Source organism: Centruroides vittatus, unplaced genomic scaffold (genome assembly GCF_030686945.1).
Source record: "Centruroides vittatus isolate TY-2023 unplaced genomic scaffold, ASM3068694v2 contig_854, whole genome shotgun sequence".
In the NCBI taxonomy this organism is placed as follows: Eukaryota; Metazoa; Arthropoda; class Arachnida; order Scorpiones; family Buthidae; genus Centruroides; species Centruroides vittatus.
The window spans coordinates 3,638,256-3,659,942 of record NW_027122558.1 but is presented as its reverse complement, the minus strand read 5'-3'; the positions used below and the strand labels follow the sequence as shown (position 1 = coordinate 3,659,942).

Genomic DNA, 21,687 nt, shown 5'->3' with positions numbered 1-21,687 from the left:
CTGTAACAGTAAAACATGTTCTCTTCTGTGTTACTTTCCTTTCAAATAATAAAAGTATTGTCAAAATATCTCATGATCATCATGATGTGATTCTTGAACTTGGTCACAACTACATTTTCAACAGAAAAGTGACTTCATAAAAATATCTACACAATTTCTTGCTTCTCACATATGTTTATAAATAATTAAAAAATATGTTTTTTAAGTTTTTAAATTAAAACTGTGTTGTTCACAAAACTCATATTACAAGTTAAGAATTAAATAATTATCTTGATGGATGAAAGATTACTGTAAAAACAAATTCTCAATGTATCTCCATCCAATGAAATTATTTACTAGGAACAGTTAAAGTATAAGAAAAGTTTCAGCTAACATAAACTGCTGTAAAGCTTACTGAATGTAAATAATTATGTGGAGATCTTTACACAGAAATGGTGTGTACAAAAGTTTTTCTAATACGAGGTCAGTCATTTCTCTGAATTTCTACACACCAAATAATCCTGGAGCAATTGCCCTGCTAGAAAGATTTAAAACTAAGGCTTATTGAAAGGGAGTTTTTCTTAAATGATATTTTTAACTTTAGCAATCAAACAATTCACTGTATTTTCATCAAAGTACAAATAACCTTCTTAATAATAGTCAAGCCTGTTTCAAAAGTTTTCATTTGTCTAGTCCTGAATTAAAATGCAAAGTAGATGAACACATCTATTCTGCATTTTTTTTAAATTTTATACTTTTGAGCAGCCTGGAATGTGAAAACGTTAAGAAATGCAAAGTAAACTGGAGAGAGTTAAAATTTAACTAATAACCACACTTTCCCTACATTATATTCTATAACAGCCAAAAAGCCATAAAAATCATTTAGTAATATACACACAAAGCAATGCTTATTTTTTAAATGAAAATTTCATAAACAAACATTAAATTCAAAATTAGGGTCTTCAGTTGCCAATACACTAGGTAATAAGTACAAAATTTAAAAATTAAGTTTATTGCTATTACAAAAGATATAAGGTGACAATAGGACATGCAAGAAATGAAGATTAAAGATCAAAATAATAGTAAGTTATACTAATACTAACAAACTTTATTGTTAAAAGAAGATAGATGCTAACTTGTAAAATAAACAAAATCATAAATTATTAATCTATGAAAGGCAAGGTCTATTTGCACTGCTCTCAACAAAACAAGTTGGCATGTAGGAAATCAGTTTTCTTAAAAGTGAAATAATATAGATTAATATTTAATATGCAAAATGAACATGTACTCACTAGGCCAGGGGTGGCCAACAGTTTTTGCCCCCGGGCCGAAATGGAAAGAAAAATTTTTTCATGAGTTAGATGAAATATTAAAATTAAATCATGTTAAATACAAATATGCTGACCCGGGCGGCAGGTCAGGTTTGTTTGAAGAGAAGTTTCTGATGCATGCGCAATGTCATTTTACAATGCAAAGAAACATACAAGCAAAAATATAAAAAAAAAGAAGGTCGACAGGTAGGCGGCGCTATGCGTCACACGTCAGCATAAACAGAGTGACATGGCAGAATGGCAGATGAGTTTCAGTGAATATGGGATCTTTCGTTCTTCAAATAGTGTAAATTTATAACAGACAAATACAAAAGTTGCAAATCTCTACAATGAAATTTTTTTTAAAAATGAAATATCATCGTGAATCATCCATTCGACCAATTATTGGAAGTTAAGTAGCTAATATTGAAAACTTAATCATGAGCCGCATAAACCCATTATGCAGGCCGGATCCGGCCCGCGAGCCGTATGTTGGGCACCCCTGCACTAGGCTATCAACTCATAATAAAAATGTTCAATAACAAAAAATACCCTCTGAAACTACAGGAATAAATAAATTATTCAGTGATCTGCTTATAACTGCATGTAGTGTAGAAGTGGTTACCATAGTAAAGAGCATCTTGAATTTTCACATTAATCCATAGCAGACAGCTTTCATGCCATCTCTATGTAATATTTATTCTATGGCCTGAAAGCAGGATACGTTTATTGCTGTATTCAAATGCCTGCCATGGCAAAATGATGTAAAAAATAAATATAAAACATTAAAAAAAAGCATTGAAGCATCAGTTTGTAAAATCAGTTGATTCCAATATAGAGAAAACATTCTGATATGCCACTATATTATGAGGGTTATTTTTTTTCAACCTCCACCGATCCAGAATTAAAAAAAAGAATGAAGAACAAAACCACTATTTGTAGAAGGTAGTTACAGTCTACCTATTTTTTCACATAATTGCCTTGTCGGTTCAGGCAGACATCATACCGTGACACCAGCTTTTGTATACCCATGTTGAAGAACATTGCCGCCTGGCCATTCGGCCAACCTTAAACACTGTCAGTCGGCTCTGTGTCGCTTTTGAACTGCTGGCCTCCTAACCACTTTTTCATTTGAGTGAAGAGATAATCACTCAAGTGCTAAATCTGGGCTGTACAGTGGATAAGGAAACTGCTCCGATTTGAACCTCTGGAAGAGTTTCTGAGTCATTTTTGCAGAGTGAAGACAAGCATTATCATGGAAAAGGATCATGCCCTTAAATAACATTCCTCTTCTTTTGTTATGGATTACCCATCTAAGGTGTTGAAGAGTTTTACATTGATGGTTGTCCCATAAATTCGGTCATCAAAATGCATCTTCTGTCCCAGAAAACAGTTGCCATCCTTTTGTTCGTGGAAAAGAATCGGTTTGAATTTTTTAGGTTTGTTTGGAGACGAAGTGTGCATCCATTGTTTTGAATGTTCTTTCGTCTCGACATTTTCAAACAAGACCCACATCTCATCCCCCATCACAATCTCGTCCAAAAACCTCTCTCCATCCTGATGGTAACACTAAAAAAACATCAAGGCAACACCCATCCTTAGAGTCTTATGATGGTCTGCGAGTATCTTTGGAACACATTGTGCACATAATTTGCTGAACCCAAGCTTATCTGTTACAATGGTATAACAGCGTGGACCTTGAAGTTTGAGGAAACTTTTAACTGAGCTCAGAAATGGTAAACTGACACCTTTCTCACATCAATTGATCCACTTTGTCCACCAAATCATCCATCATCACACACTTCCTCCCTTGACTGCCCTCATCATAAACATTGTCACATTCTTGTTTGAATTTCCTGCACCATTCACACACACATCCATAGCTCATGAAGTTCTCACCATACACATTACACATCCTTTGATGAATTTCACCTCCATTCAGCACTTTGGCTTGAAGAAATCAAATTACTACTCATACTTCACAGTTGGCAAGAGACTGGATTGGTGGTGCCATGTTTACATGTTTACCGCACAATAGCAATTGTGTAAAATAGCTTGGCATGATGCTAAGTGGTGAAGGAATATACTACTCTGTAGGGGCGCACCCTGTCCCTGTCTTTTACATGCTTCCAATTTTGTTTTTCATGCATTAGTGGAGATTGAAAAAAAAAATAACCCTTGTATATCAGATTGTCATGAGTTATTGTCTGTAATTTTGCTGGTTTAATGCCAAGAATTTCTTACAGATAGTTAATAGTATGCAATTATATTTCAAAAGTAAAATAGCACACACACACACATACTTATCACTAAATAAAATCAAACTTTGACAATAATATAATTACATTGTAGTCACAACCACAATAAATTTTCTTTGTGGAATAATGTTTATGCTATAGCAATATTTATTTTATAACAACAACCTCACAGTTTGAGAACCACTGCAATAGACCAAAAATGAAGCTGCCAGTAAATAAAGCAAGTCAGAATGAATTATGATTTGTTTTATTTCTTTATAATTATTTCTTGGATATATAGAATGTATTACATAAAAAAGTTATAAAAAGGAACGCATTTTTAATTTTTATATTTTTCAGATAATGCATTTTATTCAAACTGAATATATAAACCAAAATATCGAGTCAGTCCATAAGTCCTTGCACATTTTTATGATCTTGAGAAAAATCTTGTTTGCTGTTAAAAATGTCAGTCTAATGTAATAATTTTTACACTGAAGTGTTAAATTGAATCTCATTCATATAATACTGTTCAGAATTGTGAACATTTCAGTTGTTTATTTTCGTTAAAATGGAAGTAACCGACAAATAGAAAAGACATGTTTTATACTCTTTATTTTTAAGTGGTGAGAATGCTACAAATGCAGCCAAAAAATAAATACTGTACATATTCAAATTGTAATTAGTGCAAGGACTGCGCAGAAGTGGTTTGAAAGATTTAGAAACAATGATTTTAGTGTGGAGGATAAGGTTCGTACTGGAAGACCCGTCGACTTTGATGATGATGCTCTCTCTGCACTAGTTGAAGCAGAAACATCTTTAACAGTTGATGAAATTGTGGAACGTTTAATTAAATTCATCCCATGGAATTGTTCATAGACACCTACAACAAATCGGAAAAGTTTCAAAGCTAGGAAAATGGATACCACATGAACTGTCAATAGCTAACCGACAACAACGTGTAAACATTTGCACGTCTCTTTTATCCCGCATTGCTTTAGAACCTTTTCTTGGTAGGCTGGTTACTGGACACGAAAAATGGATCCTCTATAATAATGTGACGAGAAAAAGACAATGGGTGGATCGCGACAAGCAGCCAAAACTGACTGCAAAAGGTGGGTTGCATCCAAAAAATTTCTTTTGTCTGTTTGGTGAGATATGTAAGGTGTAATTCACTTTGAGCTGTTAGAACCTAATCAAACAATTACAGCTCAAATGTATTGTGAGCAATTAGAGTGTTTAAATGAAAAATTGAAAAAAAAATTGACCGTCGTTAGTGAACAGAAAGCAGGTTCTCTTCAGCATAACAATGCCAGACCACACGCTGCAAAAATAACTGTACAGAAACTTAAAAGCTACAACTGGGAAATTTTACCTCATCCACCATATTCACCAAATATTGCTCCTAGTGATTAACATCTTTTTCGCAGTTTGCAGAATATTTAAAAGGGAAAACTTTTGAGGATGAGAATAATGTAAAAAAGGCTATTTCTGAATATTTTGATTCAAAACCGAAATCATTTTACCAAGACGGGATTAAAAAGCTACCATCAAGATGGCAAGAAATTGTACAAAATAATGGTGAATACATTATAGATTGAAATAAAATTTAATTAAAATTTTTTGCTGCTTTTTTTTGTAGATAAAAATACGCATGAACTTATGGACTGACCTGATACAACTGCAGGCCAATTTTTTCTATGTCTAAACCAAAAACATTTATACAATTATCCCAGTGCTTCATGAGGTTAAAAATACTAGTTTCCCAAAAGGCTGTTTATTGAAACTTCAGCCTTGGATTTCAGTTCTTTGTCTATTTGAAACTTCTTTCCCACCATGAAACTTTTCTTATTGGGTCAAATAAGTAATAGTTGCTAGACACTAAATCAGAGTTGTAGGGAAGATGTGACAAAAGTTTCCAACTGAAGGCCAATATGTTTTCTGAAGCCTTCTGAGCTTGCAGCCAGATTGCTGCTCATCACATAGGCTTGTTTATCCTTGTTTGAGCATTTTGAATCATCGTCAAATGTTGGAATAATTTATGCAATCTTCAGAATACACTTCTAACATTTTGGCATGACTTTGTAATAGCACTTGTCTTTTCATTCAAAATAATCATACCACAACACTCTAATCCTCTATAGTGGAAGATTTGATAAGAGACAACATTTCAAATTACCTATATTGCTTACCTACAGGTACAGTACCTGTTGAACAATGCTATGGGAGAGAAAAAAGTGTACTTTATGGCCTGCTATTTTTTCAAATCAGAATTAAAATGAACACAATAGAAAAGAAAAGGCATTACTTTTCAAAACACTCTTGTATTAAAGCGATATATCAATTATTTGCATTAAGTGATGTACCAAGAATATTCAGCTACCAATTATTTTGTGCTCGTTTAAAACAAAATATCACTAATTTGTATGACTGCTTAAAATATTAATGTAACTGAAGTGGCCATCTATATCAAATAACAAGTATATTAACATATTAAATAGCATTTTATTACTACTCTATATGAATGTAAGTACAGAAAAAAAAAAACTTTAAAAAAAGGCAATATTCTTCCTAGTTAATATGGTTAAAGTTACAATCTCAGGTTTTAATGTAAAGATCTCTAAAGACTCCTAAAGTATCCCCAATGGATTTAGAGAATCCACATCATTTAGAACACGTGAAAACTAAAAGATAAAATTTACATAATAACCCACACCCCAGCAGTAAAGTTCAATATTTACACTGTAGAACAAATGTTTTCAGTGGACTTAAGTCCCATCTTCAAATTATAATGTTTGATAGAATTATTTAACCTGAAGATGGTCTTTTAATAAGACCAAATATGTTCATTACTAAATACTTTTCTAGCTTAAAAGGTTGTAAATGTGTTCAATTGTTGTTTTTATATGCAGTCATTCATTTATTTCAGGTGATAAGCAAACGTAACATATTATGTGCTAACACAATAAATTTTTTTATATAACACCTTTTTAACACAAAATAAATTTTAAATTAACTTTAAATACTTTTTACCTTTTAAGTCAACTGTTTTTAACACAAACTGTTATTCATATAGTTCAACCAAAAACTATGTAAGATTTGTTTTCATCAGATTCAAACACCTAATTACTGTGTACCTCATCAGATATGGTCCTTGAATCTAACAACCGATTATAAAAGTAATAGCATTTGTGAGATTTTAACATTATGAAAGAGTTTAAAAGCTTCTTAATATTGGCCGTTTTATCCTCTTTCACATGTGAAATCTGGAGCAATGCATTAATATTAATTGGAAGACATTTTTTCACTCCATTTCAGTAGTGTGTAGAAGCAAAAGCTACCTAAAAAGGTATATGAAATTTCACACATTTTGCATGTAACTTTAATCCTCATAAATTCTCCCAGATGAAAGAAATAAAGCTTGTAAATTTTCTTTTCTGCATCAGTCATATACAGTATATGCATGTCCATTTGAAACTGCAATACTCCCAAAACCTAAAATTCAGTTAGAAGAATGAAAACATTTAATTACGAACAAACATTTTCAACCTTTACAACGGCCATTCTGAGGTTTCTACTGGTAGAACAGAAATTGAACAAAAACAGAAATTTAAATAATGTTTGTTATATATACAGGGTGGGCCAGCGAAAACGAAACGGCAGAGTGTTCGTGTTCGTCCAAGCAAAGCGCTCGGACAGGTCGATCTTTGCTCGAGGGGACATCTTTTGCAATAAAGTTTTTGCGATTCTGAATACAACAGACAACAAAAAATTTTAAAAACTCATTTATTTTGTATTAACTAAACAAACATTTATTTCGAAAAAAATGTTTGTTTAGTTAATATTCAGAATCGCAAAAACTTTATTGCAAAAGATGTCCCCTCGAGCAAAAGATCGACCTGTCCGAGCGCTTTGCTTGGACGAACACGAACACTCTGCCGTTTCGTTTTCGCTGGCCCACCCTGTATATAATAATGTCATATGCACAAGAAAGCAGGAGTAAGTTATAAAATAAAAATGACTACAAAAGAATATAACACATACAAACAGGTTAAATGCTTATAAATAACAAAAGACCTGTATAATGTGTTGTATTCTTTTGTAATCGTTTTTATTTTATAACTTATTTCCGGCATTCCTGTCCATGTGACATTCATATATAATGAACATCACTTAAATTTGTTTTTGTTCGATTTGCGTTCTACCGTTAGAACTTCAGGATGGCTTTTGTAAAGGTTGAAAATGTTTGTTCTTCATTAAATGTTTCAATCTTCTAACTAGATTTCAGGTTTGGGAGTATTATATTATTATATATATCTAGTTCAGGATAGGTTTTTCTATTTGAACTATAGTACAAACAATATATGTCCATTTGTAAACAAAATGTAAATTAGATACTATTTTTTCTTGTTGTATATGGGCCTGTTTCACACAAAATATTATTTCATAAACAGTAGAGTTTGCAATAAGTATTATTATGGCATTAGTTCAAATATCATAAATTTAGATTTTAGTTATTCAAATGTAACTTTAAAGTATTTATTACAATGGTTTAAGAATGGAAGTTTTCTAACATTGTTTATATATAATCTAAAGATAGTTGTAGTTAAGTTCAAAAATGTTTCTTTAGTTACAAGTTACAGGATCTTTATCCTCTGTTCCTTTTCATAATATCAAGAGATTTTCTTTAATATCTATAACTTTTAAAATAAAAAAATTATCTAACCCTCTTACCTTTCAATGAATTTTCTAAACACATCTCCTCTCAAATGGTTAAAAATTTCTTCTATATACGGCTATAAAAAAGTATGTATTGATATTATAACAAAAAAAGTCTTAAATTAAAAAAGCTGTAACTAACCTGAAATAAATTGACAGGAACTTCATTTCTCATTAAATACTTTTGTACATGACTTACTGCTTCCTTTGAGTAATTCTATTATGCAATAAAACAATATCATATAAAATATCTGTTTTCTTATAAGCAAGGTATATTGCATTCTATGAATACTACTAAGAAAAATAACCTGATAAATAAAATCCTTACACAAGCAATGCAGTTATAATAGAATATTCAAACTGTCAAATGGTTCAAACTGTTATCCCTCAAAATGATTTTACTTAAAACAAGAGAAGTCTTTTTTAGACATAAAAACCTAATTAATTAAAAGCAAATAATATATCTCTAAAAAATTTCAAAATAACAGCAATGAATAATATAATAAAATAAATAGAATATTAAACTTTTTGTTTAACTATTAAACTTAAAAAATATAAAAATACTTTAATGTAAACATAAAAATAAATCAAAATAAGTAAACAATTTCAACTCTGATTAAATTAAATCAAATAATCTAGTCATGTTATTCACATTTTTTATAATATGAAATAAAAACTCTGAAGCAGAAACTACTATATTTCTAGTTATGTAAATCCTAAATCACACCAACCAGATATATGTATATCCAATCAAAAACAAAACAAATGCATAATGTAAAAATATACTCCACCATTTATAATGTCATTAGGAATGGCAAATAAATTATGAGTGTTCATAAATAAGAATTTGTTACTGTATACACTCATCAAAAAATAAACATTGTGATAGTTTTTCACCACTTCCATCTTAAAGATAGCCTAAGAATTTAAAAGAAGAAAGAATTCATTACATTCTAAATGCTTTTGTGTGTTACTTTCACTAAAAATTTCTATTCAATATTACAAATTATTTCTTATTAATTAAATGACAGTGCAATACAATACATGCATATGTACAGTGTCTCAGATCACACCCATACACCCACATTTTAAAATAAAGTAAAGTGATTTTCATGAAATGTCCTAAAAACTTTTATAGGAAATTGAGTATGCTCTATCAAATGAAAATCATCAATTTTATCTTTAACATCCCATACTGGCTAATTATATGCTATAAGTATTTCTCACTAGTTTAGAGAGATGGATCATCAACATGTTTGAAAAGTAAATGTTCAATATGGCATTATTGGAAGTGAGATAATAGGTCCTGTTTTGCTTAAAATAAAGAACTGAGCATTAAAATCTGGGTTGTAAGGTGCCTTTTTGACAAACCATAACACTTATTCATAGAGAACAGGAGAAGGATCTCTGACCAAGCCTTCTCTCCGCAGGATTTTGAGCTTTACTGAACATGATATTTTTATTTTGGATTGGTATGAAAGATTAAAAAATGTAAACATTTGTCTTGCAGTTTTATTGAAAACATTTCTATCAGCTGTGATATAAGAATATGTGCCTATCGCTGCAGACTGTGCTTCTGAGGAATTAGTGTTTAATGCGAGCACCACTCTCTGCAATACAAACTTTGACTCTGATTGCATGGAAATTGATTGCTTGAAGAATTTCATGTAAAAAAAAATGAAATAAATATGCTCTAACCTTTCAAATATGCTTTTATATGCTTTTATAACTCCTTAATTAAGGGACTTACATTAACAAAAATTCTTTTTTATGCATGTTATGTGGAATATCTTTCAAAAAAATATATAACTTTAAGGTGTGTTTCAAATTTATACGGACACGAAAAAATTAAAGTGAAACACAAATTTGCTGCATTAAGTGACAAATGTTTTATTAAAAATAATATGGATTTACATGTTTCTACACTGCAAAAGAAGAATTTTAATCAAACATTAACATTTTGTCACTGAAAATAATGTTTATGAAACTCTTATACAAAAAAACTGTTACATATTTATCCGGACAGGTTTCAAATTGCAAAGTTTTCTTACAATTTAATGGCCAATGTAACCACCATTTAACTTAATTACATTAAATACTCGATTAGGCATTGTTTCAATTGGATTCTGAAGGAATTCAATCTTAAGTTTATCCCAAGCATCTGAAATTGCTGCCTTCAAATCATGAATTGTGGAAAACTGCTTTCCATTAACATAAACTGTACGAACCATCATCCCCCAAAGATTTTCCATCGGATTCAGGTCAGGGCTTCTAGCAGGCCATGTCATCAGATTAATATTTTTACGTTTAAACCACATTTTTGCTGATTTAGGAGCATGCACAGGGGCATTGTCTTGTTAAAAGATCCTATTTGGTCCACAAATATTTGGTCCAGCTTCCAATAAATGATCTTCAAGCATGCCTTGATACTTCTTTGAATTCATTCTTTGAGTTATAAATGCTAAATCTGTGGTTCCGTTGAATCCAAACGCACCCCACACCATTATTGATCCCCCACCCATTTGGCGTTTTGAAAAAATTTGTTTTTTTTGGTTCTTAAATCGTGCCAATAATACTTCCAACTGTCTGGACCATCTATGTTGAATTTTTTTTCATCACTGAACAAAACTTCAATCCATTCTTCGGACCATGTCATGTGTTTTTGTGCCCAATCAAGTCTGTCACTTTTGTGCTTTAATGAAAGTGGTGGCATTACGGCTTTTTTTCTGAATTTTAACATTGGAGATGTATTTAAAACTTTCCACACTGTTGTGCTGCTACAAGGCAAGTCTAATTCTTTTTTTATTTTTCTTACTGATGTTTGTTTTGTGGAGCAAACCTTGATGATTTGTCTACAATCTCGAGGAGTAAGCTTGGGTTTTGGACCTGTCTTGAATTTTGGTACATCCTTGCCACGTCTTTTTGATAAATAATCACCAACAGTTGATTTTGGACGATTTATATATGCTGCAATTTCTCTTATTGACTTGCCTTGTGATTTATAGGCATCAATCTTCCCTTTTTCATAATCAGATAAATTCTTTGTTCTACCCATTTTAGAACGTTGAACAACATAAAGAATTTGTATTACAATTAGATATGTAAGCTAATTTGCATATTTCAATGCTTGAAACTAAACAATATTCTGTTTAAGTCATAAAATGAGTGCCTGTCCGGATAAATATGTAACAGTTTTTTTGTATAAGAGTTTCATAAACATTATTTTCAGTGACAAAATGTTAATGTTTGATTAAAATTCTTCTTTTGCAGTGTAGAAACATGTAAATCCATATTATTTTTAATAAAACATTTGTCACTTAATGCAGCAAATTTGTGTTTCACTTTAATTTTTTTGTGTCCGTATAAATTTGAAACACACCTTACATAAAAATCCAATCCATAATTACCACATAACAAAATCAAATAATTGCCAGATTTAAATCAGGCTACTTTTCCACCTCTAATAATTATTAAATCCCAAGTAATTTAACACTAGAGGTAGGTGTTAGGCACCATCTCTTATTAAATTTAATAATTATAATTAAATTACTATTTACTGAATAATATAGTAGGCACACACATGTGCAAAAACCACCTTCCTTGCTTATTCCAGCAATGTTTATTTTGAATTAAAATGTTTTTGGCCACATTTACATGCCTTCTTCAAGTAAAAAACCATTCTATCAATCAGTCGAAATCGAACCTTTCTGATGTTTGATCGACAGAATGGCTTTGTAAAATTTATTAAAAGATTACCCTCAATCATATAGATAATTAGAACAGACAGAGAGGAGATGGAAAAAATAAAAAACCGAGAATCTATACAAGTGGATTAAGCAAAGAAAGTTATGAATTTTTGTACATATGATCAACTTATACACCTATGAATCTCAAGGTTAAAGAGTATTTTCCATTACCCGATACCCACAAACAGCACAATTTTAATGCAATTAGCAATAGAATAAACAGTAAAAGTAAGTTAGAAACAATCAATAATACTTATAAGTTGGCATTAAGAAGCAAAAAGAAGGCATTAAGAATGTACCGATTCTGGAGCAAGAATGTTTCATTTACATATTAAAAAGGCATCTCATCATCATTAATGCACAATACTCAATAGAAATAATCACCAGATGGAAGGGAGTATTAAAACCAAGGAATTTGAAGGATATAATTAAATGTTTACAACACAGAAAAATAAAGGAAGACAGTTTTATGTAAGTTAAGAGTGAAAAGTCAAAACTGCTGAGAAGCAAGGTTAATACTGCAAATGTGGAATTTGTTTTTACAAATTTAGAGTGAAAATGTGTAGTTTTAATTATCATTCAATCCTAGAAACAATTAAAAATTCAAATTTAGTTTGAACAGTAACTGATACTCATTAGGAAGCTGAAGCTATCCTAACACATGACAAAAATATTCCCTTTGTGGTAAATTTAAACAGTTGGTAACCTGAAATAACCATTTAATATAAATAATAATATGGAACCAAAAACTGATGAGGTTATATCTGAATATTCCATTTTGGATTAACTTAGATTCATCAGTCCACATAACATTTCCAATGAAATATACATTGACAAGATATTTAGCACAAAATTACACCAATCACCCATTGTTGGACATCATCTTAATGTAGTACCTATTGCTGATGGTATTGGATGTTATTTATGTTCATACAGAATCTTATTAACACACAAGTAAAAGATGCCATACTTGATAGACACTAATGAATAATATTTGTTTATTATTTTATAAACTCATTAGCCATATTTCTTAAAATTTAATTTGAAATTTTATTAGTTAAACTCTGACCCCCATATTCACCAACACGAGTTAGAGTTCACTCTCAAATTATTGGTAAATTAGTATTCACCAACTCCAAATCTTGAGTCAAACACTAATAATTCTAACTCTAGTTAGAGTTATTAGTGTTTGATTCAAAGTTAATGAATACTAATTTACCAATAACTTGAGAGTGAACTCTAACTTGTGTTGGTGAATACAGAGATGTGTCATGTGAAAAAAATGAAAATACAGAGAAAATAGAAGAAAAGCACTTTAGAAAATATATGATGATGCTAAATAACAAAAAAAGAAGGAAAGGTATCTATCTGGGAAGGAGAGAAAAGGGAAGGACAATGCAAGTGGTGAGAGTACATAGAAAAAAATTTTGGGCAATGAAAAAGTGAACATCAGAGCTCGTAGCACATATGTAAGTCAAAACTAGTGAGAAACGTGGGGTTTTGGACGGAAATAGTGAGTAAAATGTAACCAAAATGTGAGAAACCTTTCATTAAAAAGATAGACAGGAACTGGGTTTTTTTTGTGGTTTTAGGCCCTTTACCACTCTGAGAGCACAAAAAGGCCATTTTTGTGCTCTCAGAGTGGTAAAGTGGACTGCAATGGATTAACAATTTTTTATTTTCACTGTAATTTCTTCTAGTTATCTGTACTATTTGTAAATGTTTCTACTAGCGATGGGACCATACCAAAATTTCTCCTGATTTTGATTCTGCTGAAAACTCCAGATTCCAATTCTTTTGAATTTGTTCTAAAGTTTATTATAGTTCAGGTTAAGAATGGAAAATGTTTGGGAAATCCAGAATTAATCTTCTGAAAGCAAGCCGAAAATTCTCCATTTATATGTGGATATGCATACTTTAAATATTTATTTCATAGTATACAATAAATCTTACTTCAGATAAAGTTGTTATTACAACACTACTCAATGAAATTACAGCTACTTCTCTTTTACTCAAAGAATTATCCCATCACATTATTTATAATTGCCATCTTTGGAAACTGCTTTGTTGGCAGATGCGATGACCAAGGGAAGAGGGAAGATTAATTAGAAGATGCACTTCTTTCTTCTTGCTTCTCACAATCAACATGCCTTGTAAATGCTTTAATTCCATCATATTCAACACTAAATGAAGTTCGACAAACGATGCAATGAATACCAAACTGTAAGGAACTGAGTCCGAACGTTAATTTTATTTTATTATTATTTCTGTTTTATTATCTTTTGTTTGGGGTTTATGTTTATTTAGGACGAAGGTTCCCCACCACTCTCTTGTTAGTAATGAAAAATGAAAATAAAACAACTCACGGAGAAATAAGCGCCGTAGGAAAAATCTTGCGCACTTGCGCTGCCCGGCGGAAGTAACAGTCCGCAGAAAAAAAAAATTGGAGGGGGGAGTCCCCACAATCACTAGTAGAGAAATACTTGATAAACCGTCTTAAACATCCCAGAAAATTATGATAAATATTTTGTAAACGGTTTATAAGCTTTGTCGGAAACTTAAAGCTGCCAGAAAAGAAAATTAATGTTAGCAACTAAGTATGTAAATAAGGGGAGTGACCCAGCTCAAGTGTGACGTCACCTCACAGTATAAAACCCGTACGTTAACCGAAGAAGGAGAGGTGATTTCCAAACCGAGGTGAATTCCAAATCGAGGCGACGTTGAGAGCGAGGTAGATTCGAAAGCGAAGTATTTTCTGATAGAAGTCCAGATTGATAATTGGACGATCCAAGGTGTTAAAGAGGAGTTCGATTGACGATTTGACGATATCGAAAGGATTGAGGAAGTAGTTTCTTCGTATAGTGAGGTGACGGATAGACGTTTAATTAGTAAGAGATTTTGTTCATAGTTTCTAAGTATTTGATTTGTCGAAATTCAAAGGGGAATTACTATTAAGTTAAGCTAAGTAGCTGAGTTTATTGTCGGGTTGACTTGTTGATTTTCGTTAATAAATTTGGTTTGGATTATTGATATTTGTACGTAGTACATTCTAGTTGCTAATTAAATATATTTGAACTTTTGATCTGACTTGATATTTATCGTTATTATTACTAATTTTTCGATGCACGCTTAAAAGCCCAGGCCTGGCAAACTAATCTCGAATCCGCGTAAAGTACCCGTTAGGTTAACGGAAGTTTCACCGACCGTAATTATAGTCGGTTTCCTAAGATACTAAAATTAAGTACTTTGCAAAACAAATATTATCATCATCATGAGTTAACCAATTTTTGAAATCATTCACTTTAGCCACAAATGTCTAGACCAACTCATCTTGAAAAATCAATTTTTAAAACTTTTCAAAATAACAGTAAAATTAAAGTGAATAATTATTTTTATCTAGAATTGAACAAATCACATTTGAAAATTCAACATGTCACAGCATCATCTGTGAATCATAACAAAACTTATGATTATAATGAGCAAGTAGTCAACAATTTAACAAGGAGGGCATTTGTACTTATAGCCATCATATGGTAGTACTTAATGCTGAGATATGCAATCTAAAATCCATTTTTCTTTTGTGTGTAATTTTTTTTATCATTATAAGTCAACTTACTAAATATAAAAAATAATTTTATATTTTGATTGAAAAAATATTATATGATTTTGTTTATATTTTAAACTGTTTTGCCAACACTTAACAATTTTTGTTGATTGCTGGCCTGGATTTGAAACTACATACCTCAATAGTTCTGTCAATGTTAATTTGCTTATAATTAAAACTTTTAAAAAGGAGGCAGATTTATAGAAAATAAATTAATGAAATTACTAAAAACTTTAAATAAATTTAAATTTAATTATCTTTTGAGTGAAACAACATGAACGATTTACGTAGTTACGTCACAAAAGAAGAAAGAAGATGCAATTAATTAAAAATTGTAATTAAGGGTTCAAAAATGTAGGCAAAATTAAATATAAATTATTAAAAATAATTACAAAAACTAAAACATAATTAATACTGAATAAAGTAAACTAAAAACAATTATTAAAATTCTGGCCTTTATACCAAAACCAAAATTAAAAATAAAATCAAGATTAATTAAAATGAAATCAATTAAAAATTAAAACAAGGTTTTTAAAAACATTTAAAAGTTGGGTTGTTTTGAAATTTTCAAATTGTAAATCAAATTAATTTTTAAATTTATTATTATTTGTGTCCAGCAGTGATGGAACATTTCGCTTTCAATATACAGGGAGGGTGCATAGGAAAGGCCCTTTAATCAAAAAATTCTTGCTAACGGAGAGAGCTACAGCTATGCAAGTGAGGTAATGGTATAGTAAAGTGACTATGCCCGACCTAATACAAACAGCAGCAGTGCCCCTAGTGGCGAAATTTGGGAATATCAGTGCAAATCAAAATGAAAACAGATAGAGCAAACTTTCCAATTAGAAAGATCTAAATCAGTCTTTTCGTTTTGCACTGCCTATCTTCCAAATTTTGCCACTAGGGCCACTGCTGCTGTTTGCATTAGGTCCGGCGTAGTCACTTTACTATACCGTTACCTCACTTGCATAGCCTGTAGCTCTCTCCATTTGCAAGAACTTTTCGGTTACAGGGATTTTCCTATGCACCCCGTATACACAGATTGCCAGACAAACTGGCCGAATGACAATTTGAAGGTCACTCTATCTCTCTTAAAAAAAAAACAGCTAGTACTGACCAAGTAAAATCTCATTGCTCTGACTACACAAGAGAAAAGTTGCCATTACAGATACTGTTGCATACTCTCTGCTTTGTCAACATGAAAGTTTCTAATAAACGAATAGTTATTTGTTAATATCATAATTTTAAAAATGTTTAATCTTTGACCAAAACAAACAATTAATTTTCTTATAAAATGTGGAAAAATCATTTTAGGAATTGGAAAACATGATGAGATTTATAAAATTCTACATTGTGTGGTTTACTGCAATAAGAGTTCGTCCATCCTCTTGAACATGTACAGTTACCAGTTACAGGATAACACACACCACTATTCTGACATATGCAATCTGCATTACAATTTAATCGCCATTTTCCAGATTTACAAGAATCACACAAACTTCCTCTCCATCCTTCTTTACATTCACATTTATTAGGTGCCACGCACAATCCATGTAAACATGGCTGATTGCATATAGAAAGGTCCTTGATAACCTGCTGTGCAATTACAAGCACCCAAAATGTGATGACAAATTGCATTGTTTTCACATCTGCATACTTCCTCACAAAATTTTGCGAGGAAGTATGCAGATGTGACAAGATTTGTTAATTCCCAGAAAATGCCAGATTTTTCCAATTCTGATTAATCATCCCATTAATACTAGTTACTACTAGTGTAATCTTCATTTTCCCCTGCCAGTTTTCAGTATTTATTAATTGTTAGTTTTATTTCTTTTTTCAAAATGAGATGTGATGAGTACGTCTTTCCTCTTCTCTGACTCATGCCGCAGTCAATAGAGTTCAGTATAAACGCTGTGCTACCAATGTTTGAAACTCGGCACAATTGTGACACACATGATTAATTACATAGCACAAAATTCTCTTCAATGATGGCATTAAAGTCCGGGTCAACTTTTTTCTCCAAACAGAAACATAGGCTTCTGTTGTTGCATTTTAGTGTTAAATTATTGTAGATATCAATCTGCATAAATTATTTGTTTTAGATTCACTTGGTCCAAAATACATTATCTGTTGAAATATCTTGGTGGTATTTTCATAGTTTAAAATTTTAATAAAAATTAGAAGAAAAAATGATGCAAGTTTGATAACATTCTTGGCTCATTTCCAAATTTGTTATATAAAGTGACTGCTGAATCTCCATGATGACTTAGTGGGGAATCACTAGTCTCTCTAGCACAAATCAACACACAGTCAAGATCATTTCAAAGTTGACATGGACTGTTTTTTTGAACTTTTGAGTTTATCATCATCTTATCGATATGTAAAAATTAAATTAATGTTAATTTTAGTTTTAAGACTTAATTTTTTATTAAATCTATCAAAAAATTTACGAAAATATTATGTATGTTTACAAATTGTAAATTTGTGTTGTATGGCAAAACCATTTCAAACTTCACACAAAATAAAACATTCAGAAAGAGTCAAATCAAAACTTTGTTGGACCACCTTTTGCCTGAATTACATGAAGAAGTCGATTTTGCATACTGTTAATTAATTTATCAATGATATCCTGCCCAATTTGTGACCAAACCTTAAATAATTCTACTTTGTCCAATAATAAAGATTTTCTATGGCTAAGAGGAATACAGTGGTCTAATTTGTCCCACAGATGTTCTATTAAATTTAAGTCTGATGACTGCAGTGGTTATTCAAGAACTTTGATATCATTTTCATTGAAATATTTTCTGAGAAGCAATGCTCTATGTTTGGGATCATTGTCTTGTTGAAAGACAAATTCATTTTCAGTCCCTATGTTTCTTGCTGATGCCACTAAATTGTCTTCAAGTATCTATTTGTAATCTACTGCTTTCATGCAATCGTGAATTCGAACAATATTGCCCATTTCGAACCCCGAAAAATACCACCAAACCATTATGTAAGGCGAGTGTGTTATTGTTCCCACAGTTTTATTTTTATCAAATGCTTGATTTTTTTTTCTCCAAACAAATTTCTGTCTTTTAGCATCCCGCAACTCTCGTTTTGACTCATCACTCCAAATAACATGCTTCCCAAACTCTAGGGGCTTGTCTACAGAATTTTTGGCATAGGCTAATCTTTTCTTAATCGGAATAAAAGATTAGCCTTTGCCAAAAATTACGAGCCACTCTTCCATGGAAACTTTTTTTATTTATTCTTCTCTTAATAGTTGAAACACTGGCTTCAAGCATAAGCTCTTCTTTTATTTCTTTAGCTGTTATAAAAGAGTTTTTGGTGGTCTCACAGAAAATCATAGCCTTTTCTCTTGATGTTGTAGCCTTAGGGCAGTGTCCCCACGGTAAATTTCTCACTGTATTGTTATTTAAATATTTGACCACTATTTTTCTGACTCCACATGATATTTGATGCTTTTTTTGCAATAAAAGAAGGAGAATTGCCATTTTTTCTGCTCATGTACAATCTATACTCTTTCTTCAAGACTCAATTCTCTCTTCTTTAACATAATTTCTTATTGATACTAAAAAACTATTTAATTGACAACTCTGGAATTAAATTTTGTGTTATAACCAATTTAGAATTAATTTCTTACTGTATTTACAATGTTTTCTTTGTTGTCAACTTTCAATTGATACAACAATATTTTACTTGTCGCTCTTCAATTGTTTATTGGTGAAACAAACTAATCAGTAATCTATTGTTTTACGTCAATTAACAAGGCTATTGCAATATGAAGAGTAGTTAACAGAACAGAAATGCATTTTTTTCCTTAAAATGTTAAAAAAAACCAATTTTTTCAGTTGTCAACTTTGAAATGATTTTGACCGTACTTCCTCTCGCCAATGGGTGGCACCTTATTGATCTTTTGCAAGGTGTATACATATTTAATGATACCCAATCTATTTTGTCACAAACCTGATAAACAAGTCATAATTGTATCCAAAATACAGTATATAGCATATAACATCCTCAGATCTCAAAATTAATGAGAAAAGTGAGTTTTTTATAAAAATAGTAGTGAATAGCGAGCAATCTAAAAAATAACAAGTAATAGTGAGAATAATGAGTCACTACGAACCATGAAACATGGAAAAAAAGATTAGGCTAGATACTGCCATGTAATGTAGTCGGTTAAATGTTGAAGTGAAAATTGTGATTTGTGAACTGACTGCTCTAATTAGTGTACTAATAAACAAAGTAAACCGTTGATTGTTTCTTGTGAAAGGTTTGCTATTTCTTTACATAAACAGTCAGGATGCTGTTAATGTGCAAAAATATATGCCAGAATATTTACATGATTAGCTCATGGTCTCCTTTTACAACATGATAGATATACTGTGAGTTTCCTGCAGACATCTCTCAACATCTGATATAATTTTGTAGTCTGCATGACAATTATTTGAAAACCATTTGTATACAACTTTGCAGCTGCACAAGCAAAGCAATAAAATTTTCATATTAAAACCATTTCACTAGTACACAGAAGTGTCATAAAGTAAAATACCTAACTGACAGTTGGTATCACTCTGTTCACTGTTTTAATTTAACCACCAGTGTGAAGACCTCTGGTAAAAATTCAAAAAGTCAACAATATTTATATAATTACATAAATCATATAGTCCCAAGGATTTTTACACATTTAAATAATAATCACCACACCAGGGTTCTTCAGAATGGTGTTTAAATACAATAGTGAACAGATTGAGATTATGAAAACTTTTAATACTGTGTGATGTTGTCATTGAATCCTACAAAAAAAAATTTGCATCAACTGCATAAGAAATTATACAGTTGATGCAGATGACAAACAGTCATATTGTTGGTCATCTGTTTAAAAAATAATTGTATTTTATCATCTAGTTGTTAACCATCTGATCTGGTTGGAATTTAAAAAAGGATAAAGATTTAAATTGACCCAAACTTGTCTGTTTGGTCATTATTATTTTAGCGGCAAATTTTAGCAGGAAAATTTTTGTAAATGAAAGAAAACTTTCATTTTTTTATTGTAATTTCATGTTTTTATTGTAACAAAAATTATTGTAAACAATCACCGATAGAAAAAACTCCTTGCGGAGAAACAGAGCAGAGGTCTCCAGTAACTATCAACAGTTAGGTGGGAAAGTTGAAACTTAGCTGTCAAGAATTTGCAGAATTTGCAAGTCATTGTCAACAACCGACTGCTTCCCACACCAACACTATAAAAGCTCGCGCCACTGGAAACTTAGTGCGCTCGCATAGGAAGTTGTTCCTACACTTGTTTCTATTTGTTCTCCATGCCCAGGAATGAAGTCCCATCAGAGAAGACCTACAGCAACTCTTCCACATCGTCGGCAACCGCCATACATCGAATTATATTGTCCAATCTCACACCAAGAGGTATTTTGTTAGGACCTTTGTAAACTCTCTCTCCCGCAACGGCACTAGGCTTAGCTCATAGCCTCCTGTTTGTTTAGAACTTGTAGAGCTTTATATCTACTTCCATATAATTGCATTTAATCGTAGTGTATCGTAATTGCCTTGTATTTTATTCTAGTTATTCAATAAATGTTTTATTTGTTAACCTGTCTCCTGTCAATCCAAACTGCCTGTCAACTTACTTACGACCTCCCCACTCACTTTTTGCCCTCCTAGCCATCCAATGACAAAGAGATTGGGTTTTGCCAACCCATGCAGTGTAAGTGGACAGCGAGGATAAACCCCTGACCCTCTGCTTATCTCACACTTGAAACCATACAATTTAGTGCATCACATGTTTACACTAATTTGTATAGTTTCTATATATTTAGTAGTTCTATATATTTTGCTAATGTTTATAGTTGTCCACTTATTTATTGCATACATTATTTTACTTATTTATTATAAATGTACAGTAATGTCCGCTTATAATGAACCTGTATGAACTGTCGGAACTGGTTCATTATAACTGATGTTCATTATATCAGACAATAAATGAAACAATCTAATTTTGAAAAACTAAAGTTTAATGTCTCAAAGATAAACTGTAACAAATTATTACATAGGAAATTACCTTTTTAAAC

General features: G+C 31.4%; 1 protein-coding gene across 1 annotated transcript in view; it reads right to left on the bottom strand.

The window, feature by feature from the left end:
• LOC136982618 (G protein-coupled receptor kinase 1) overlaps positions 1 to 21,687 on the bottom strand; it is a 201,351-nt gene that overhangs the window by 120,318 nt on the left and 59,346 nt on the right. Inside the window, 2 exon segments of the mRNA XM_067279163.1 lie at positions 8,261 to 8,322; positions 8,388 to 8,462. Of these exon segments, the coding sequence (XP_067135264.1) occupies positions 8,261 to 8,322; positions 8,388 to 8,462 (137 nt within the window).